Source organism: Episyrphus balteatus, chromosome 2 (assembly GCF_945859705.1).
Source record: "Episyrphus balteatus chromosome 2, idEpiBalt1.1, whole genome shotgun sequence".
Lineage (NCBI taxonomy): Eukaryota > Metazoa > Arthropoda > Insecta > Diptera > Syrphidae > Episyrphus > Episyrphus balteatus.
In genome coordinates this window covers 7,365,464-7,388,230 of record NC_079135.1, presented here as the reverse complement: position 1 = coordinate 7,388,230, position 22,767 = coordinate 7,365,464, and the positions used below count along the sequence as shown (strand labels likewise).

General features: G+C 30.3%; 1 protein-coding gene across 2 annotated transcripts in view; it reads left to right on the top strand.

Annotated features, from left to right (window-relative positions):
- LOC129912778 (trichohyalin) overlaps nt 1-22,767 on the top strand; it is a 117,145-nt gene that overhangs the window by 90,899 nt on the left and 3,479 nt on the right. Inside the window, exons 3-7 of one of the 2 annotated variants that reach the window (XM_055991190.1) lie at nt 19,070-19,330; nt 19,454-19,681; nt 19,742-19,853; nt 19,954-20,004; nt 20,688-20,864. In XM_055991190.1, the coding sequence (XP_055847165.1) occupies nt 19,285-19,330; nt 19,454-19,681; nt 19,742-19,853; nt 19,954-20,004; nt 20,688-20,864 (614 nt within the window). In that variant the 5' untranslated portion in view covers nt 19,070-19,284. Of the gene's footprint in view, nt 1-19,069; nt 19,331-19,453; nt 19,682-19,741; nt 19,854-19,947; nt 20,005-20,687; nt 20,865-22,767 lie in introns of both variants that reach the window. The other variant, XM_055991189.1, reaches the window with a different exon arrangement.

Genomic DNA, 22,767 nt, shown 5'->3' with positions numbered 1-22,767 from the left:
TTTGTAGTGTTGGGAGCAAAAATACAATTTTCATACCCTGTGAGTCTAACTCGAGTTTTATGAGCTACAGTGCAAGAACCGTGCATTGTACAAAAAAACTGTAAAGGTATAAAATGTAGATAATTGAAAGATCTACATTTTTGCTAAAGCACTTTATTCGACTTAAATTATAAGAAAAAAGTTATGCTGAATATAAGGGTTTTTTGCTCTGAAAAACCCTGTTTTTGGAGTTCAAACTGTAATATTTTTTGATCTAACTTCAACTTTGGAAAATTTATAATTTTTTAAAAACTGCAATAATGGGATGAGTTTTAAAAACAATAATCCAGAGTCACACAATACAAATTTTTTTCGTCTTGTTGCTCTGAAATAAAAGTAAGAAATTGAGTTTTTACGAAACTTGAAACTGTTAATTAATTTGCAGGAAAATGGCGAATGAAATAAAAAATATTTTTATTAATTAATTGTTTCTTATTGTTAAGCAATGTTTTATTGAAAGAATTGTAAAAAACAAAAATCAAGTATGGGCAGAGGAAGCAAAATACTTTTGCAAAGTAGGGAAATTTCACAAGAACTGCATATTTAGTCGAAAACTGTAAGGATTTGGGCTGAACAAGCTACCAAATTCTGAGAGATCTTAAGTTTCGTTTGATTCATTACTTTCTAGACACCCTGTATATGCAACAAAATAATAAAAATACTATGCAAACAAATTAATTTAACTTTTCAATAAATAAAGAATTTCAATATGAATTAGTTTGGCTACAGTTTGGATACAGTTATTTTTGTAGATTAAAAGTACCATCAGAGTGAATTACATTTACCATAAATATTGAAAATAGAAGGTATCAAATAATGCCTCAAGCTCCCATTTGACAAAAATTCGAACAAAACGAAAATTTCGATTTAATTTTTCATTTTTCTTCTAATTTTCTGAATATGAATATGAAAACAGCATTAAAATGAAGAAAACAAAACAAAAATCAGCCAAATCGGTTAAGACGTTCTCGAGTTTTTGCCAAAATTACGTTCGACAATTTTTGTAAAAGACAGATTTTCTTGAATACTGGAAATTGCTCTGCTGACTTCAAAAGCAAATTAAAAAAAAAAGAAAAATGTTTTCCAGATGAGTATCAATATATCTATCATAATTTCATAGTCATAACCCAAGCACAAATTTCGTGTTGACCTGTGTTATCGTCGTACTTTTGATATAAAACAAAATATTTTTTGAACCGTTTTCTTTGTTTCTGACTTACTCGTAAACGATTTAGTTTTTTAGTAATCTTCAAATTAATTTATGCAAATAAAATTTTTGAAAAGCACTTATTTCGATAAAAAAAATTTTAAGTCTGTTTTTCAATCTTTATAATAGCGATTGATTATTTTATTTAAATGGTATACCAGTTTTTTTTTCTTTAATGTTGAAAATTTTTATAAAAAAACAAATATTTTTAAAAAAAACCTCTCCAACATTTTTTTTTTGTTGCATAATATAATATAATGGCTTTAAACTTAAAAATCAGCACATATTCTTATTGTCAATCGGAATAGTGGTTCTAAAGATATAAAATCATAAATTAATCGGCTTTTGGCTTACTTTTATTATTGTCTCCTTTAAATAATTTTTTTATTTAACAGTTTCGGACCCAGCGTTACTCTCATGTAACATATTTTCAAAAATTCGTGAAAAATATTCCATTAAATAATTTTTTAGGTTTCGATGGCTTAATTGAAAGATAATAATGCCTTTTTACTGGATTATTACAAAAAGTTAGTCAAATATCATACATTTAATTTTTTGTATCGAAAAAGGGACTGAAATTTTTTTTTTTTTTTTTAATTTTTTTATAAATGGTGATAATTTAAAAAAAAAAAGATATAAAAAATGTTAATCCAGAAAGTGTTTTGTTTTTTGTTTTAGAAGAAGAAGCATACATTATTGTTCCATAAAAAGTTATTTTCTCAGTTGTCCGACTTTTTTGGTGGTCATAGGCAGTGTATGCTACTTACATGTAACATGAGAATAACACATTAGTTTTGCTATTTATTATTTATTTCTTAGTTGTGATGTTTTTGACACGATAATACTGAAAAAACATTTTTTAATATTGATTTTCATAGCTTGGGTTCGAAATACCTTCTAGAATGAGGTTTTTAAACATTACATACAATTAAGGTAAACTTTACAAATATGTAAATGCAAAAAATTCGCTTAAATCAAAAGTTTAGTTTTTTTTTTTACCGAAAACCAACAAAAACCTTAAAGAGCATGAATATTGATGTAAACATATTAACACAGAAATTGATCACAACAAAAAATTTAAATATCGAAGTTCCGCTTTATTCATTAAAAAGTTACAGTTATTAGTCTGGTTCTGTGAGTTTTACACCTTTGCTGTAAAATTTTTAACGACCCACCTTTTAAAAGATTACCAAAAGATAGTAAATGCAACTCCTTAGATTATTTGTATATCGATAGAAATTTTGAACAAACCGTTTAAGATTTTGCACACAAAAAAAGGTTACGTATACACCACAGTGTCCCGAAATGAATGAATTTAATGCAAATTTGGTGTTGTTTGTAGTGTCGTAAGATCCAAATACAAATTAGCATTATTTTCTTGATACATCCAAATATAAAAATATAATATTTCTGGAATTTACGTATGGTTACCAAACTTGAGTAATGGCTTAGCAATTCATTTTTCTTTAGTCGATTGGTTCTACTTATTGATTGACTCAAACGTATAGATAGGAATAATTCTAACGTATTACTACAGGACTTTCTCCTTGGTTCAACTCAATGCTACATAGAGATTTTCCCAACGTGATCAATCTCTTACTTTGCAAATCTTTTTATTGCACACTCATAAATTAAATTAGTGAACACTTCATACAGCTTATAAAAGAAGCTATAGTTTTCATAATTCACCCAAAAGTTAATTAAATTCTAAAAATAACACCTTTTAATTCTAATAAAATTATTGTTCTTATCTGCTGTTATACCTGACTGAATTTCATTGACGTCGTCATTCAAATCCTGTTTCCATTCAAAATTCAATTTAAATATCATTTCGTTCAAGAAATGTCATATCAAAGACAAATAATTTCTAAAAGCTTTCTTAATTGAAAATTCCACTTAACACCTTAATGAGAGAGTGTATACCAGAATGGCGATAATTGGAAATCAACATCCAACAGTCAACAAAATCAACAAAAAAAAACATAAACGATTTGCATAATTATTGTTTTGATCCAACTAAAACACGCCCACAATATAATCGTGTGCCATGATGATGACGTCTAAGAGCATCTTCTTCCATTTCAACCTTCCACGGCGTCGATTCAATTTCCTCCTCCAAAGATCCAAAAGTCCTTATCGTCATCGTTATAGTCGTTGTCGGTCCATTAATACATACAAATATCGGGTGTGTATATTATACATTTAACATCAAATTAAATATCCTTAGCTCTAATTAAGTAAATGAGCCATCAACTTGATGCCTCCTCTACTACAAGTTATCTTTGTGAGATAAATCCTCCTTTTACCCAATCCATATTTATGTATATTTCTGGAATAATAATTTTCCGATGCACTAAACGATGGGGGAAGACTATTTAAAGGCGAATGTGCATCACCACCCTCCTCCTCCGCCAACTGACAGGTACTTGAGACATAATTTATGACCATGGAGCAGCATTTTCTGTATGACTCAGATATTGGAGGCTGACGCTCAGTCTGAGAGACATACATAGATCCTGCCAACTTTGAAGAATGACAAGTGTTCAACTATCGAGTATTTGTAAGCATGAAGAAATTTGTTGTAAATGTGTCTTCCTCGAAATAAACCGCAGATAAATCTTTAGCTGCATCTCTGAGGTTTATTTAGTATGACCAATGCAATTGGCATCCACTCGAGCTGCACTCTGGCTGGAGTGCCCAATGTTTGTTGTAGGCAGTTTTTAGATCAATCGAATTCAGCTGAACTAAGGTCAGGGACATGGTGGCATCATCGTCATCATTTTGGCGTGGCGTCGTTGGGCGTCGTAATTCGTAAATAAACTTGCGGATTAGTCAATGACGATGGATATTTAATTTTGAATTCCCAGATAAATGACAGTTCAGTTTTTTTTGTTTTGGGAATCCTCCAGCTGGATATTGTGTGTCAACCATTCGATGGCAACTTAGCTCTTCCAGTTGAGTGGTGTAATGGATTCACCTTGAATTTATAATAATTCTGTGTGCTATTTCGGTATAGATTGTGAGAGAGACGACCGACACTCTACTACAACAGAGAATGATTTTAAAATTTATTGTTCCAAACTAATTTAAGCGCAGAGACGATGCTACTCTGCCTGGCTGGCCGGCTTCTGTGTGGATGATGGTGGCGACAGAAGACTTTGGCTAGTAGTAAATTAAAATACACGCTCGTGTTGCTATTTTGTTATGCGCTATGACTATGGAAGCAAAAAAAAAAAAAAAAAAGAAGCAACTTGGCTGCTGGCTAAAAGAGATTTTGATTTTGTTCCAGAAATTAGGTAATAAATAATTCTATTCTTGTTGTTATTTCTTGGTACGAGAGCGAGAGTATTATAGATAAATTTAAATGAATGAATGAATTTTATTTGGAAAAGGGACTTACTTTGGGGCTTATAATACTATAAGCTGTCTGGGTTAAGGTTGACAGCGGTACAATATAATTGATGTGGAAATAAATTTATTTGCATTTTTTTTTTTTAGATTTTTTGTTTTCAATAGAAATGAAAATATTTTCTATATACAAAAAAAAAACTTTACAGTGACGAGATGGCTTTGTAATTTATAGTTGTTAAGAGAGGCAACATATAACCTTCGTCATCATATTTAAAACATTTTTTGTAGGTTGATTTCTGAGAATTTTTTCAGGAACAGCTAAATGATTTAGGGAATTTGGAAGGTGAACACGGTGGTGATTTAATAATAAAAACAAAATAAATTTTTAATTATGTAGTTCACACGTAATTTTTCTTTTGACACTAATGTGAATTCAAGAATTTAGGTTTGTTATCAAAAAAATGTTCCAATAAGTATTGTCTAATCAAAAAGTAAAAATAAAATTAAAAGAATTTATATTGTGCACTTTTACAAGGATTTTTAACATTTTTACCAGAGTTGGGACAACATGGTGTATACGTGCTTTTTTTTAGAAACTCATAAAAAATAAAAATGTTTGAACAAAATTGGTAAAAAGACTTAACCATCCTATTTTTGAAACAATTATATTTCCACAAATAATAGGGGTATTCACGATTCCTTAACTTAAACAGCCAAATATACAGACTACAATTTTTTTTACACCTTATACACTTTACACTTTATACCCTATAACTTTTACACTTTATACCCTAACCCTATTGAAAAATAAAATACAATGGTGAAAAATTTGTTTGTTGTAGTTGTAGTAGTAAGTAAATGCAATTTAGCAATTTTATACCTTTTCGTTGCACCGGATCGTGAATACCCCTAATATTTTCTTGTTTTATGTCATTAAAATCTTCCAACAAAAATGCTTTCACTTAAGAATTCCAATTACCACTAGATTGTTCCGTCATTTTATGATGATTTTTGTTTTTCTTCTCTTTAATTGAAAGAGGTATTAAAAGTTAGGTATTAACGAGTAGCTTTTATGATCCTCCTTTTTAATTTGAACATAACTTTTCGGACTTTAAAAGTCTTTAAAGGATAAAAATAGGGTATTTATATAGGGTAAAAGCGGGTGAGATGGCGCACTTTAAATATCTTGTACATTTATTGCTTTACATTTACATAATTAGTATCTATCTAAACATTCTTTCAACTAAAAAAAACAGGCAAAAACTAAATAGCTAGCTTCATATTTAATCCAACTTTTTACTCCAACATTTTTATAAAAAAAAGACGACTAATTGCAATCTATTATATGGCATGCATTGTTTCTTGACTCCTGCACATTGTTAAACCATCTGTGCAATGAATGTGGCAATAGAAACCTAAAACAAACTCATGCACCATCTCACCTACCAGGGTACGCCATTTCACACACCCTATAGGTTTTTTTTTTTTTTTAACTTTTATGCTGTATTAATTTAAAAATATAAATCAAGGGGCACGGTAGTGCCCAGCCAAGTTCTCTTGCAACTTTGGCACTACACCCTTATTTACAGGAAACAACTCAGGCCATTTTCGACCCCCCTCTAACTTCCACACCAAAGATGCTAGAAATTTCAAACTCGCTACATTTGTTGAGCTGGTCAAAATCAAACACCTCGCAAAATTTCAGCCTCCTACGATGAGTAGTTTCTGAGATATAGGGCTTTAAAAATCGCAAAAACCGTAACTGACTCACTGACTCACTTATTCACTGACAGATCATCAAAATTATGGAGAACTTCCCGATATCGTAGAAACTTGAAATTTTACACGGTGATAGGACTTGTGGTGTATACAAAGGAAAAAATCGAAAACTTGAGATTTTCAATTCAGGGGGCGTGGCATCCGCCCATTTCCGCTGAATTTTCATAAAATATTATAGAGCACTTCTGATTATCGTAGAATCTTGAAATTTGGTAAAATGTTAGAGCTGGTTGTTTATACAAATTAACAAATTTAAAATTTGAGAATTTCAGCTAGGGGGCGTGGCAATCGGCTATTTCCGCTAAATTTTCATCAAATATTATAGAGCACTTCTGATTATCTTGAAATTTGGTAGAATGGTAGAGCTGGTAGTTTATACAAAGGAAAACATTTTTAATCTGAGAATTTTAGCCAGGGGGGCGTGGCAACTGCCTATTTCCGCTGAATTCTCATTAAATATTTTAGAGCATTTCTAACTTTCGTAGAACATTAAAATTTGGTAGAATGGTAGACCTGGTAGTTTATACAAAAGAAACAATTTAAAATTTGACAATTTTAGACAAGGGTAGTGGTAACCGCCCATTTTCTCTGAGCAATACCTTGCAAAAAGTAGTGAAATCACAACAAAAACATTACTGTTAAAAAAAGAGCCAAGTTTCCCTATGTTGAAGTTATGCTAGCACAAAAAGTACTGAAATGTAAAAGTGTACCAAGTTCTAAAGCTTGGCTTTAAATTTGTATACATAAAATGTTGATTGTTTACTTGGCAACTTTTCAAATAGCTTTAAAAATCGGTAATTTAAAAAAAAAATTGTCAAGAGAACAATCGACATTTTATTTATACAAATTTAAAGCCAAGCTTTAGAACTTGGTACACTTTTACATTTCAGTACTTTTTGTGCTAGCATAACTTCAACATAGGGGAACTTGGCTCTTTTTTTAACAGTAATGTTTTTGTTGTGATTAAAAATATAAAATTCTGTAAAACAATTAATATGTTGGATATTGAATATAGAAGATTTTTGCATTGTTAGAAATGTGAAATGTGGTTGACTTTGAAAAATATGCCAAAAGCAAAAAAGGTATGCCATCTCATCCGCTTTTACCCTAATCGCTGTCAGAGGCCCAAAAGTTATCTCGAAATTAAAATGTAAGTATACTTTCAGAGTCTTCTCTTCAATACGCAGCTTTTGAGACCTCTTACGATAAAATAGACTCGTAAAAAGAATTTATTTTTACGCTTTTGTATTCAAAAAGGGTATCAAAAGTTCTAACTTAAAGTCTGAACTCTACAAATAAATTACTGTGAGTTAATATATTTTGTATATGTATGTAGGTGTTATTATAGGGTAAATTGGTCTCAAGAACTTTGATACAAACACATACAAAATTATAACTTAAAAAATAAATCCTAAAACATACCTTTTTATAGTGAACTTTTTTACCTAAAAAAATATGCCACATAAGGCGTTGATAGTATTTTTTGTGGACAATCACACAACATGACACCTGCTACTATCTAACAAAAAAAAAAAAATCTCTTATAAGAAAAAAACTTCCCACACTCTCATTACAAAGTAATATTCAGCTACAAAGTATTTTTAACTTATGTCAACTTATATTAATTGTTTACCCATCAACTTTTTTCTCAATTAATATCTCTGATTTCAACCTTCAACTAAAACCGTGGGTCATAATAATAAACCATAAAAAATAAAACAAATCTTTTAGCATAAAAATTCCCCCTCAGAGAAGGTAAATGTATTCGATCAATTGAATGCAAATATATCAATCGTAACGATCGTTTCGAACTGAAAACCCTGTAATATCAATTGCACTGTCCCTTGCCTACGAGTTCTACATATTATTGATTTACCATCAAATACAAAAACAATGCAATTAATTCTGCACCAAAGCACACTTTAGGCCAATTAAAAAATACCTTTCATGTAAATTGACTTGGACAGACGACAGTCAATCGTCGACACATAAAATAAACAAATAGATTTCTTAAGTTTATCGCATTGATCTTTTACTCGTGTTTGAATGTATGGAGAGTCTCTTTCTATACACCATGCGCGGTGCACTTGAATTCTGATTGAGTGACTGAGTGCCACCGATAGTGATCTTTTTGTGCAGACATGTGGTCTACAACACACCACAAAATAAAACACACCACACAACACAACACGGCCTATGCGGATCCAAATCAAAGTAGTGCCTACTCCGAGTCTGAACAGAGCCTTAGAAACTTGTTTTGGCGGCTATCATGCATGCTATACACACTCTTTGGTGTATGGCCATTCAAGACGCAAAAACAAATGGAGATAGTTTGAATGGGGTATGGAGAATGGAATTCCATACGCACTGCAGCGAGTTAACACTTCGATTCTATTCAAGATGAATCATCTTGAAGTGTTATTAAAATTTACCGGAAATATGACATCCGTCAAATAAACATCTTCAACAGTTCTCATGGTAATATGATACCAATGAGAACGTATAGCATGGATCATCGATCATCAACCATCAGCTGAATCATCCATCGACATCAAGTGGATGATATGGTCAGTTCATAGATACTCATCAAGCAAACCGGTTCTAAAATTGTAGTTTAGGTTATTATCTAAGTTCATTTAAATAAAAGTTCTTTTTTAAAAACCCAAACAGGAATTGCAATTATTAATTGGCGCCCGAGCAGGGACACGCGAATAGTTTTTAATTGAAGTTTAATTTTGCTAAGAGTGCAGTGACGGTTATTAAAACCCAGCATCGAAAAATTTTACTATTCAAAATTTTAAGCTATAGTGCATCCAAAGGGGAGAACAGTACAAAGTATCCTCTAGCCGCGTGTGAAATTTTAAAGTGAATAAATAAGTTTTAATTAACAAAATAAGTTTTGTAATGCAGTGACGATTTTTAATTTTAAAATCAAGCAGTGACGTTTTTTTTTTTAATTTTAAATCCAGCAGAAAAATTTTCAACAATTTTAACTTGCGTACTAAATCTAAAAACTCAGTAGTCCTACTCAACATAAAACATTGAGAGGCAAAAAGTTTAATTACAACAGATCATGAGAAGTATACTTATAAAGTAGAAAATCAGAAAAATAATTAAAACAAAAAAAATAAAATATTTTTTATAAACATATATTCAGTGAAGTGAAACTGAACAATTATAAAGACAAACAGAGTGAAAGAGAAGAAAGACAAAAACAAAATAAATGAAATAAAGAAAATAAAAAAAAATTTTTTAAAATATATTCAGTACTCATAATAAAGAAAGACAGGAAGTGAAGAATAAACAAATATTTTTACGAAGTCATCATTGATCAGTGTTAAGCAGAGATTCAACTCTACATCAACAAATCAACAATAATTATATAGTAAGAAAATTTTTATTTAAAAAAAAAAATATTTAATTAATTAAGGAAATTAAAAAAAAAAATTACTATACTTATTATTAAGAATCTTTATTTATAAAATTAAATTTTATATAAATATCTATAAAACAAAAAAACTCAATATGGCATTAACAGTGGATCAGATACATACGTTGATTTCTCAGACAGTAGCCGAAAGTACGGACAAACTAGATAAGAAAATAGATGACTTGACGAAATTATTAGGTAGATTAGCTCCCATTGATAACATTGAACCATACGAGGACGTTACAATAGACCCACTTATAACAACCACAGAAAGTTTAGAGTTAGTTAAAAGTTTGCAAAAGTTTGATGGGGAAAACTATATTAGCTGGCGGACATCAGTAATCCACTGCATGAAAGCTTATGAATGTTGTAAAGGTAGTTCAAGTTACTTTACAGCAGTTAACATATTAAGAAACAAAATAATAGGGAAAGCTAATGACGTGCTGACATCTCATGGTACGCCATTGAATGTCAATGCAATAATAGGACGATTAGACCTAACTTACGAAGATAAAAGACCAGTACACATGTTACAAACCGAACTATCGAGTGCTAGGCAGGGGAAACAAACTTTGCAACAGTTCTATGATCAAGTTAGTCAGTTACTGACATTAATAACTAATAAAACAATAATGAGTTATGGGCCTAGAACGGCCGAAACTAATGTGCTCATTAATGTAGCCCGAGAGAACGCTTTGAGAGTGTTCATAATGGGATTAAATCAACCCATGAGTAACATCGTATTCTCTCTTAATCCTGGTGATCTGCCAAATGCGTTGGCCAGAGCTCAAGAAATTGAGGTAAACCAGAATCAAAGATTAAGGGATATAAATCCAAATCCACATAGAATGGATTATAATAGAGGAATACCTCAACTTCAGCTTCCACCTATACCAAGGTACACAAATAATAACAATAATAATAATAACAGACAGAATTTCATACCGAGACAGAATAATCAATTTGTTCCACCACCGCAAAGAATGGACTTAGCAAGTGGAAACTACCATCCTCCTAAGCCCCAAACAAATAACAATTATTACAATCAAAACAGATATTTACATAACAATCCATATAGGGACCAACGTTTTAATAACGAAATAAGAAACAATAACAACCCTTTCAAGCGCGATAGGCCACGAAGTGAACAGATTCCGGTAAAAACACCGAGATTAAATAATTTAGATGAAGGGGATAATTTTTTAGAATAAGGAACGACCTGCCTTTTATAAAAAGAACAGATCCAAAGACAGGCCGTATATTTACAATTTTAATTGACACAGGTGCAACACATAGTTACGTTAAACCAGGTTTATTCAAAAATAAAGATTTAGAAAGGACTACAAAGGTCAGAAGCGTCCATGGGACAAGCATTATAAACAAGTATCAGGAGATAAATATGTTAGGAATTAAGGATATTTTTTACGAAATTAAAGAATTAAAAGATTATGATATAATTGTAGGAATAAGAACACTCAGGAAAATTAAAGGCAAAATAAATATAGTCGATGGTACATTAGAATACGAAAAAGGCATAGTACCTTTATTATTCAATGACGAACTATTGAACAATTTGGCAATCTGCATGAGTACAGATGAAACCTATATAGAAAAATTGAAATCAATTTTAAAACGTTTTCAAGGTATTTTTACAGAAAAACCGAATTATCTTCCATATAATACGAACATAGTAGCGACTATAGATACTACAACAGACGATCCAATATGGTCAAAATCATATCCATATCCGCAAGCAGTAAGCAATTTTGTAAACAATGAAATAAATAATATGTTGGAAAATAATATAATAACGCCAAGCAGATCTGCATATAATTCACCAGTGTGGGTAGTTGATAAGAAAGGTACTAATGAAGACGGATCCAAAAAACACAGATTAGTCATAGACTACAAAAAGCTAAATTCATTCACTAAGACAGACAAGTATCCAATGTCAGATACTTCAGTAATTTTGTTCAATTTAGGAAAGTCTAAATTCTTCACGACACTAGACTTACAAAGTGGTTTCCACCAAATAATGATGAAAAAGGAAGACAGAGAAAAAACAGCTTTTAGCGTAAACAATGGAAAATACGAGTTCCTTCGTATGCCATTCGGGTTGAAGAATGCACCCTCTTTATTTCAAAGAGCTATGGATGATATTCTAAGACCTTACATAGGGAAATTTTGCCACGTATATATCGACGATGTGATCATATTTTCTGAATCGGAAGAAAAACACTTGGAACACATAGAAATCATAATTAAAGCATTAAGCGAAGCCAACATGAAGATAAGTAGTGAAAAAAGCAAGTATTTTATGCAGGAAGTAGAATTTTTAGGATATGTTGTTTCCTACAACAGTATTAAAACGGATCCAAAGAAAGTAAAAACTATTAAGGAATACCCAGAACCTAAGACATTAAGACAGTTAAGATCTTTTTTGGGACTAAGCGGTTACTATCGTAAATTCATAAGAAATTACGCTATGATCAGCAAGCCATTAACAAAGTATTTAAGAGACCAAGACGCAAACACAAAAAGTAAATTTATACCGATAGAATTAGATAATGAGGGGAAAAGAGCATTCCAAATTTTAAAAGACAAGTTAGAAGAAAATATAATATTGAACCAGCCAAACTTTGAAGAAGGTTTTGAATTAACAACTGATGCAAGTAACTCAGCCATAGGTGCAGTGCTTAGTCAAAATAACAAACCAATAACTTTCATAAGTAGGGGATTAAGTGTAACCGAAGAAGGCTATGCAACAAATGAAAAAGAATTATTAGCAATTGTTTGGAGTTTGAAAAATTTGAGGAACTACCTCTATGGAACAAGCGGCATCCATATATATACGGACCACCAACCATTAACATTCGCTATGTCAGATAAAAACCCCAACGCAAAAATGAAACGATGGAGGGAATTTGTAGAAGAATATTCTCCTATTATAAAATACAAACCAGGTAGAGAGAATGTAGTAGCAGATGCTTTAAGCAGACAAGAATTAAATATGATGGACTCGGACGTTGCAACAGTACATAGTACTCAAAGTAGTCCAGTTGAAGAAATAAAAAGATTAGGAGGTATAATTAATAGATTTAGGAATCAGTTAATCATTAAAGAAGGAAATAACAATAGTATTAGTAGTGAACAAGTACATAAAGGATACTGGCGACACACAGTAATATATAAAGATGAAAATATATTTAGTGATTTTAAAGAAATTATTAGGAAAGGCATTAATGCAATACATTCCAGCGAGGAATTATTATTTAAACTAAAACCAAAGTTATTAAGTGAATACCCCACTACTCAGTTTGCATATGTAACAAATATAGTAGAAGACATTGTTGACAAAGACACACAAATAACTATTCTAAAAAACGAACATAATAGAGCGCATCGTGATTCAAGAGAGAATTTCAAACAGATTACAACAAAATATTACTGGCCTGAATGCTTTAAACAATTATTAGATCTAACAAGAAATTGCTCTGTTTGCAAAGAAAACAAATATGATAGACATCCAGTTAGATATAGGATTGGAGAGGCTCCAATTCCAAAGAAAGGGGGGGAACGAATACATGCTGATATATACTATATAGACAATGATCAATTTTTAACCATGATAGATTCTTTTTCAAAATTTCTCATAGTAAGACATATTGAAAGTAAAATAGATGCTAAGGATAAACTCATTGAAACAATACCAATATTTGGCAGAGTTGAAACACTTGTAACTGATAATGAAAAGACATTTTGCACACCATCAGCACAACTAGAATTAGAAAGACTAGGCGTCAAACATGAGAGAACAGCTCCAAACCATAGTAGAACGAATGGTATGATAGAAAGAGTGCACAGCACATTGACTGAAATTATACGAATTACGAAAACAGATATCCATGCGGAAACAAATGAAATAATGCCATTTGTCGTTAAAAAATATAATGAATCAATTCATTCAGTGACTAACTTCCGACCAATAGACGTGTTTCATAACTTTGAAAAACATATTAGTTTGACAAATGTATTAAAAGAAAAACAAGATAAGGATCTTGCGTACTTTAACAAAAACAGGACAGAAATAGAATTTAGACCAGGACAAAAAGTACACGAAAAATCGACACGAAGGCAAGGGAAAGTAAAACCTTTGTATAAAAAAAGAATAGTAAAAGAAGATAGAGGAAGAGTTATACTAGACAGTAAGGATAGGATCATACACAAAGATAATTTGAAAAAATAATATATTCAAATTCAACACCAATTCTATTTCAGATGACTAACAGTATCATACTAGTATTTTTGGCATTACTAGCCACGACATTTGCGCAAGTGCAAATAACAAACTATAGTACAGAGGAATACATTCTTATAGAGGACGGACCTGCTGCATTATTCTACGAAAGAGGTGATGTTTATCACATAATAAATTTAACACATTACAAAAATATACTAAATGATATAAGAGGTAAAGGTGCTAGGGTAACCAGTTTAATTAAGACGAATCTTGAAACTGCAGACAAATTAATTAATCAACTTATTATAAGAGATAGATTTAGACGAGGAATAAATGAGATCGGTACTCTATGGAAATGGATATCAGGAAGTCCAGACCATGATGACAAAATAAAGATAGAAACAAAACTACAGGAACTAATTGAATCTAACAACAAACAGTACCAAACAAATTCAATATTATTTAAAACAATAGAAAAACTGACCAGTGAGGACAATAACATTGACAAAGAAGACGAACTAATTTTAAAATTTATAATTGAAGATTTAAGAGACATTATCAATACCATCAATTTAAGAAAAAATGGCATTTTAAATACAGTGATTTTAAATATAGAAGATTTAGAGAAAATAATAAAAACAGAAACAATGCCAGTTTCAATTACAGATGTTTTAGATGCATCAGATTTTCAAATTATTCAAAATAAGGAAATAATCATGTTATACATTCAATACCCGATTGTTAAGGAAATAAACACTAAATTCATTGTAGAAAGCATTAATATAGGTGATGGCAAGTTACAAATCCCAAATCAAATTGTATTGTACGAAGAAAAATATAAAATGGCAAATTGTAAACAAGAATTAAACAATATGTATTGTAAAATAAGTAATGAAACTAATTGTCTAACAGATTTATTAAATAACAAGAAAGCAAACTGTCATAAAATAAAGGAGAAGAATCCAGACATTAAAATAATTAAAGATGGTATAATTTTTGTAAGTGGAGAAACCACAATCAATAGGAAAATATATAAGGGTACATATCTCATTAATTTCAAAAATAATGTAACTATTAATTCTAAAATGTATGAAAATAAAAAAACAAAAATTGTAAAACATTTTAAAATGAATGTACCATTAGAAATTAATATTTTGAAATATTTAGAATCAAGAAATGAAAAATTAAAATTCAGAAACATTGATCTAATTAAACCTTATATTGAAGATATAAAAGAACACCCAATATTGTGGGGAATAACTTTAAATATAATATTAATATTTAGTATTGTAATAGTTATTAAGATGTTGAAAATTTATAAAAGAAACGAAGAAAAGAAAAATAATTTAGCATTTAAGAAAGCAACAATTAAATGTTTAACAGCAACAAGAAAAGCTATAGAAGAGCGATCGGGACGATCACTATAGAAGTAAGGGGGGAGTTAACACTTCGATTCTATTCAAGATGAATCATCTTGAAGTGTTATTAAAATTTACCGGAAATATGACATCCGTCAAATAAACATCTTCAACAGTTCTCATGGTAATATGATACCAATGAGAACGTATAGCATGGATCATCGATCATCAACCATCAGCTGAATCATCCATCGACATCAAGTGGATGATATGGTCAGTTCATAGATACTCATCAAGCAAACCGGTTCTAAAATTGTAGTTTAGGTTATTATCTAAGTTCATTTAAATAAAAGTTCTTTTTTAAAAACCCAAACAGGAATTGCAATTATTAATTCAGCGCGTAACCCAAAGCCCATTATCTCTCGATGGTTTTCAAGTTATTTGTCACATTTTGACGTTGAATTCGAAACTTCAAAGTCGCGTAATTACTATCAATTATGCGATAGATACCAATCGACCACCACAACAGGGTGTTTGACCACTTCTTTTAACTACATTATTGGCTTACAAGACACTGATCGCACAGAGCAGGCAGTGGCAGTATCTTGTAACCACGCGTCGTTATTCATATCTGATTAGTTTTCCTAATTAAATGCTAACCATTATGAGCTTATTGCTTAATGATAAGCTATTAACGGTACAAAAAAACATGAAAAGTGAAGAAAAAAAACCATTGAGAAGTGGAACTAGAAAAATGAAGTTAAAAAGGCTTTATGATCAGCTTTCAAAACGGGATCACGATTCAAGATCAAACCTTGTTTATTTTTTTTAATACAAAATTGACAAGCTTAGCCATTCACATTTCACAATCTTTTAACTAAGAGCATGTTTTTTCAATAAAACCGTTAAAAGCAAAATGGCGCCCAACTGCAAATTTCTACATATAAAGGTTCGTGATAAAAACCAAAGCTAACATTAAGAACTAATTCACGCTTTCAAAAGAACAACTTTAAAAGCAACCTAACATTCAAATTGATTTACTGCCTGTCAAATGTCACTTTAAAAAGGTTGTTATTTTTATTATGACGTTTTTATTTTTTTTTAGAAAAACCAATACCTCCAATCTGTCAATTTGAATAAAAAACTACACAAAGTACTTGTTTGACAAGAGTGTTTTTAATCGTAAAAGCTTTTAAAAAAAATTGCACAAGCCAATGGAAAAGTTATGTTGTTGTGAGCACAAAGTTTTAATTAATTTAAATTACAACAAAATTAAAAATCTTTTTAGTAAACAAAATCATGAGTTACAACAAGTACAAAGACCTTATTTGAAAAGGTCACATTTAACTATCGCAGAACGACATCTTCAAGCTTAATATTAATTCTTGTCAACCTTTAGTACTCTCATCTTTTTTTAAATTCGTTAGGTATCGTGCTTAATTATCAATTTGTTAACTAAGCTTAACTGGCTTGACATGTAATCAGCATTTGACTTTGATTGAAAAGATCAACATGCAAAAAGGCCCGCAGATAAGAAGTTTTAAATACCTTCGATTTGCCAAAATTAACATATCTAAATAGTTTGCAAAAAAAAACATGTTGGTGAGCGTTAATTAAAGTGACTTTTATATAAGAAACACACACAGAATACCGACTGCCATGTGCCAATTGATTAATGTGTCACATTGAGATAACTTAACTTTGACATTGAATGGCAACCACGGAAATAAATAGTCGCAGTGGAAAGAGAAGAATTTTTGTTAATTCTTAGGCTATGTTCACATCGATGCTTGTTTCTACAGAAAAAAACATGATTTTAAAAACAAAGTTTAAAAAATCAGTTCATATCTTGTTAAAACTAATTTTTAATATATTGAGGTGTTTTGAATGAACACAAAAACTCTTTTTAATGTTTATTATAAATAAAAAAAAAAAAACAATTTTAAAAAAACTCAAAAACACATAAATATCTTTCATAGTAAGTAAAAAAGTATAAAAAAGTAAACGAAACATAAAAAATTCATAAAAATCATAACAAAAATGAATAAATAACTTATTTTTTAGGTATTTCAGTAAAAAGTTAATTATTAGCATGTTATTGCCATATGGTCAAGTCTCTCCTATCCTAAAAAAATGGTTCAAGTCTCCCGCTCACGTTTTTTCACAATTAATAATAAATAACTTTTGTTAACCACAAGATAGCTTAAATTTTTTTTAATATTGACAAACTTGAATAAAATTTGTATGAGTAAATGTTAACTATTTTTACTTCTAACTTTAACTTAACTTTTTATCTTGAAAAAAAAAAAAAAAGTTGACTTTTTGAGCCAAAAAACATAGGTACATTCTCATTCACCAGCCAAAGTCAATGGAATATCTGGAATTATTTTTGTGTGCAAGTAGAAAATCATTAGATGCAACTTTTGAGTATACTTATGAATGATTTGAGTAATATTTGCGTGAGTTATTTAGAGAAATTTCTAACATTTTTCAAAAAAAAAGTTGGTATGCCATTTTTAAGAAATAAATAATTTACACATAAAAACGGAATTTCAAAATTTTTTACCAACCCGTTTCCAAAAAAATTGATTTTTGAAAAAAAAATTTTGAAATATTTTTTAAAAATTCAAAAATGTGTTTTTTTGAAAAATTTAAATTTTTTTTTAAATAACGATAGTTTAAACGTTTCTGTACAAAAATTTTGGTCGAAATATGCTTTGTCGTTTACGAGAAATTCATAAATCAAAAAACCATTCTATGGCAGGTACCGTTAATAACGGTTCAAAAATTATTTTTTTTATTTCCAAAAATACACAAAAATTTTAGTCAAAATCGTTAGAACCGTTTTTGAAAAAAATTAACTTCTCTATTTCCGTTATATCAAAGGTACCGTTAGTTTTGGTCCTAAAAAAAAAATTTCAATTTGTCCTCTATTATTAGTTTATGTGGTAGCTCGAGGTACACACAGACAGACAGACAGACGGACAGACAGACAGAATTGCCGGACCCACTTTTTTGGCATTCTCCATCATCGTAATGTCATGTAAAATTGTTATCTCGAGTTCGATTTTTTTTTAAAATCCTATATCGCAAGTAAAAATCTGTTGATTTACAGAAAAAAAAATGAAGTTTAGTCATGCTGCCTGAAATGAATACATATGATTTTATGTATTCAGTCCGATTTCATAAAAACCTTTACTGAGTAAACACTAAAAATATGTCTGCACTAAGTGCATAAAAACTTTATAATTAGTACATAAAAGTCATTGCTGAATATCTACTGAAAAATCTGTACTCAGAAATAAATGTTGTTCGTACAGAGTACGTTTGTTTGTACTCATCACATATAACCCTATTAAAAAAAAACCGATGTGATGAGTACATGAACTCATTACATATTCTTGTATGAGTACATTAGTAAATGAACTAATTAAATATTCTTGTAAAAAATCCACGAAATTTTTTCTTGAACCTTTTCTTCATATTTACGTACATAGTGAAATTTACTGCAAAATAAAAAATTAATTTAAACAAAAACTACATAATTGCGTACATTCTGTACATTTTTCCATTAACTCGCTTAAAATGAAGAAAACTATAATTCTAAAACATTTAAAATAAATTAATACAAATTTATAACAACTTTCTTTCTCTTTTACTTGCAGATTATTTATCCCGCCTGCCATGGACTCAGCTAGTCTATCACACTGCGGCACCCGCAAATTTTTCTAAATTAATTTTGTCAATCCGACAAAACTACAGATAGCAACATCGATTCCAAAAAAGAATCGAGCCAGCATAAAAATATAAATACACTAGAGGGCAATTTTCCGCACATTAAAAAAAAAAGAAAAATTATTGAAATCGCAAAAATTTCAAAATGGGTTTATTCACAGCGGCAGTAACTTTAGTCACATTAACAGTGTGTAAGTAACCTTTTTTTATATAACATATCAATTGAGGCTTCTTAGATCTTTGAAACCTGAACTGACTAATGTTGTTAGAGTTCCAAATATTAATTTTAAAAATATTTCCATTTTGTTTTCCAGTATTCACTGTAATTCAATCACAAGAATACATTCGCATAAAACGCCGCATGTATGCGATGTGTCCGCCAAAATTTCAACGAATCGGTTCCGAATGTTACGCAATCTCAGATCAACCAGCCAATTGGCTTGAGGCTCATTTCCAGTGCAAGGATAAAAACAGTAAATTAGCAGAGCCAAATAATAAATCAGATCGAAAGCTGAGGGCTTTCTTTCAGCGAATGGATCATGGTTAGCAATAGTCTTTTCATGACCTCTAAACATGATTCTTATTTATAACTTCCTTTGTAGATACTGATGAAATCTGGATTGGTGCAACATTCGATTGGCACATAAATACTTGGCAATGGAGTATTAGTGGCAAGAATTTAAGCTACGATGCTTTTAGCCGACTGGATCCCGAGTAATGTTTATTTTCAAACTTTTTTTTTTACTCAAAACTAATAAAAATAGTAAGTTAAACATTTCGAATAGTTTCTTATGAGCATTTTTTGCAGGAGCAGACAAAATCTGGAATATCATTGTGCCGTGCTTAATCCATCTTTGAAATACAGGTAAGCCAATGTGACTTGTCAAATCTAATTCATCTATATTCCATTATACATAAACAAACAAACACATACATACACCAGAAAAGAAAAAAAAAGAAAAGTAAAAAGTATAAACGTTAAAGTGGAACCCTGCGGTATCCCACTGAAAACGTCAAAAACAACACACAGGTTTGTAAATATATGCAGATTTATTGTACCTGTCACACTACTGACACCCTTTTTCTTGTATGTTCTACTACACTATAATAGTTTCTATTTCATATGCACTTAAAAGGTTGTTAATAAAGAATCTCACACTCTTTCTCCTTCCAAACACACCTTTATTTTGATTGACACAAAATGTCTAATTTAATACAGTTCAATGCAAGTTGATGGTCTTCTTGGCCATCAAATCAAAACGTAGCTAGTAGACATAGACACTCTAAGGGAAAGTCACTTCCCTTTTCATAGACCTACCTACCTATTTAAAAAAATACATGTAAATGTACAAAGCATAATGCAAGTAGATTTTGAAAAACACTTGTCACACTGTCTGCACGCAACAAAACATAAATACCACTGGCTTTTTATATATTATTAATATTCATTCATCGTTCAGCAAATTAATTTTTTTTTTAACATTTCAAAGGAGAATGATAGTTGAATTAATAGTTTGTTTTTTCTTTTATTTTTGATAAAACTTATAGATGGTCGGCACGTTCATGCGTTGACAAGCATCGTTACATATGCCAACACAAAATGCCAAAAGTTAGCGAAAAGAATCGCTTCAAAGTCTACGATCGTTGGAATCAAACTTATCCAAATCAAATGGCCAATGAAGTGGAAATGGAAGTTATTGATACTAAAACAAAAGATGGAAAGAGGTGAGTAAAGGATCTATTTTTAAAGCTTTGGAAATGCATGAGTTTTTTTTTTAAGTTTGACGAAAAAATAAATCTAGTAGAAGGGAAGCATTTTTACAACCGAAAAAGACAAAAAGCTCTTCTTGCTTTTTCGTTTAATTTTAAAAATTCTATTTTGTTAAATTTAACCGCTAGATTGTTCTTAACTGAATCAATCCTAGTAGACAGAATTTTACATTTAGTACTTAACTTTAGGAACTCTTTTCTCCTGATTGGTCAGCTGTCATAAAAAGTTAGATAACATTGGGTCAATAAAATTAAACTTTTTTTCTGTTACAGCAAGTTATACTTTTCTAAAGGATTTGGACGTTCTGAGCTTGAATCCAAAATTAAGCCCGGCCATTTGCGTTTAATAGCAAATCTCGAAAAGTTCTTTACTGATCACTTTCAAATTTTTGAATAACATTCTGTTTGCATTACCGTAATTTCTTGTATCGGCGACGCGCGACGAGTCAAAACGTGGCTGGTCAGATAGTTAAATTAAAAAATTGCTAGTTAGAAAAATATATTTTTTTTGTTGTTTGAAACAATCAGCCCTATTCTGCTATTCGATTCACGTGAAAGTCTTAAATAACATGCGTTTAAATGGCGGCTAAAATTAAATTTTCACAAAAAAATTGTGTTTAAGGATTACTAAAACAAGCAGAATCAACGTATTACTTATCGAAAGACATAAGTTTATCGAAGACAATTCGACGTGGTTAATGAATTAAATCTTTCGATTCATGTGAATCGAATAGCAGAATAGGGCTGATTGTAAAAACTTTCGAGAATGCAAATGGAAATTTTTCAAAATTTGAAAGTAATCGATAAAGAACTTTTCGAGATTTTCTATTAAACGCAAATGAACATAAGATATTATACCAAACAAGTTGTATTCAACTTTAGATTTCTGAAAGACAAATAGAAATCTTTAAAAGATTTAAAAGGAACAATTTATTTCTTTTAGAAACTATTTAAACTTAAATTAAAATAACTTCGGCCTAAGACATAAATTCAAAAACAACTGTTAAAAATCGAAATTTCTGATTTTCTAACATGAATTTCTCAAAAACGTGTTGTGATAGAAGTTTTGACACTTCTTGTTTTTTGAAACAAAAAACTTTGCTCTGAAAAACCCTGTTTTGTTAAATTCAAATTTTAATATTTTTCCATCCAACTAAACTTTGGAAACTTTTAAAATTTTTGGAAAACAGCAATTCACACCATACAAATTATTTTCGGCGTGTTTCTATAAAACTTGGAACTGTTTATTGTTTGGATTGATGTTTTTAAAAAAAATTCTACCGCACGTTTTCTTATAACGTCGTCGTCTCTTCACTGTGACACCTTTAAACCAAAACATATTTGAGACTTTGATCCAAAGATTTCTGCTTCCGAATGTAAAACAAAACATTACGATTGCAAAGCAAATAACTCAGCAACTGGACCTCAAAGAAACTTTCTTATGATGTTCCTATTTTCGTGACCTTTTTGGATAAAATAATTTTTTTTTGAGCAGGCAGTCTTTATTTGATGATTTGCTATTAACCCGCGCGAAACGTTTACGAAATTATAGCAAAAAGACCTATAGCCTGCTTAGAACAAATTTACTTTCTTTTAATGTCTAAAATGGATTTGGAAGAAATTTTTTAAAATGCAAGAGATTAACCTTGAATTTTTTTTTTTCGAAAATCAAAAAAAAGAATAGATTTGTAATTTTTGAACTAGGCCTGGGTAACTGTGAAAAACTACTGACATCAGCATCGAATCCAAACCTATCCATCGTTGATTCTAATTGTGACTATGTTTCCGAAGGTTTTCTAGTTATTTTCTCAACACTTCTAACTTTAAAATTTCTTCGTTAACATGAAAAATCTAATGC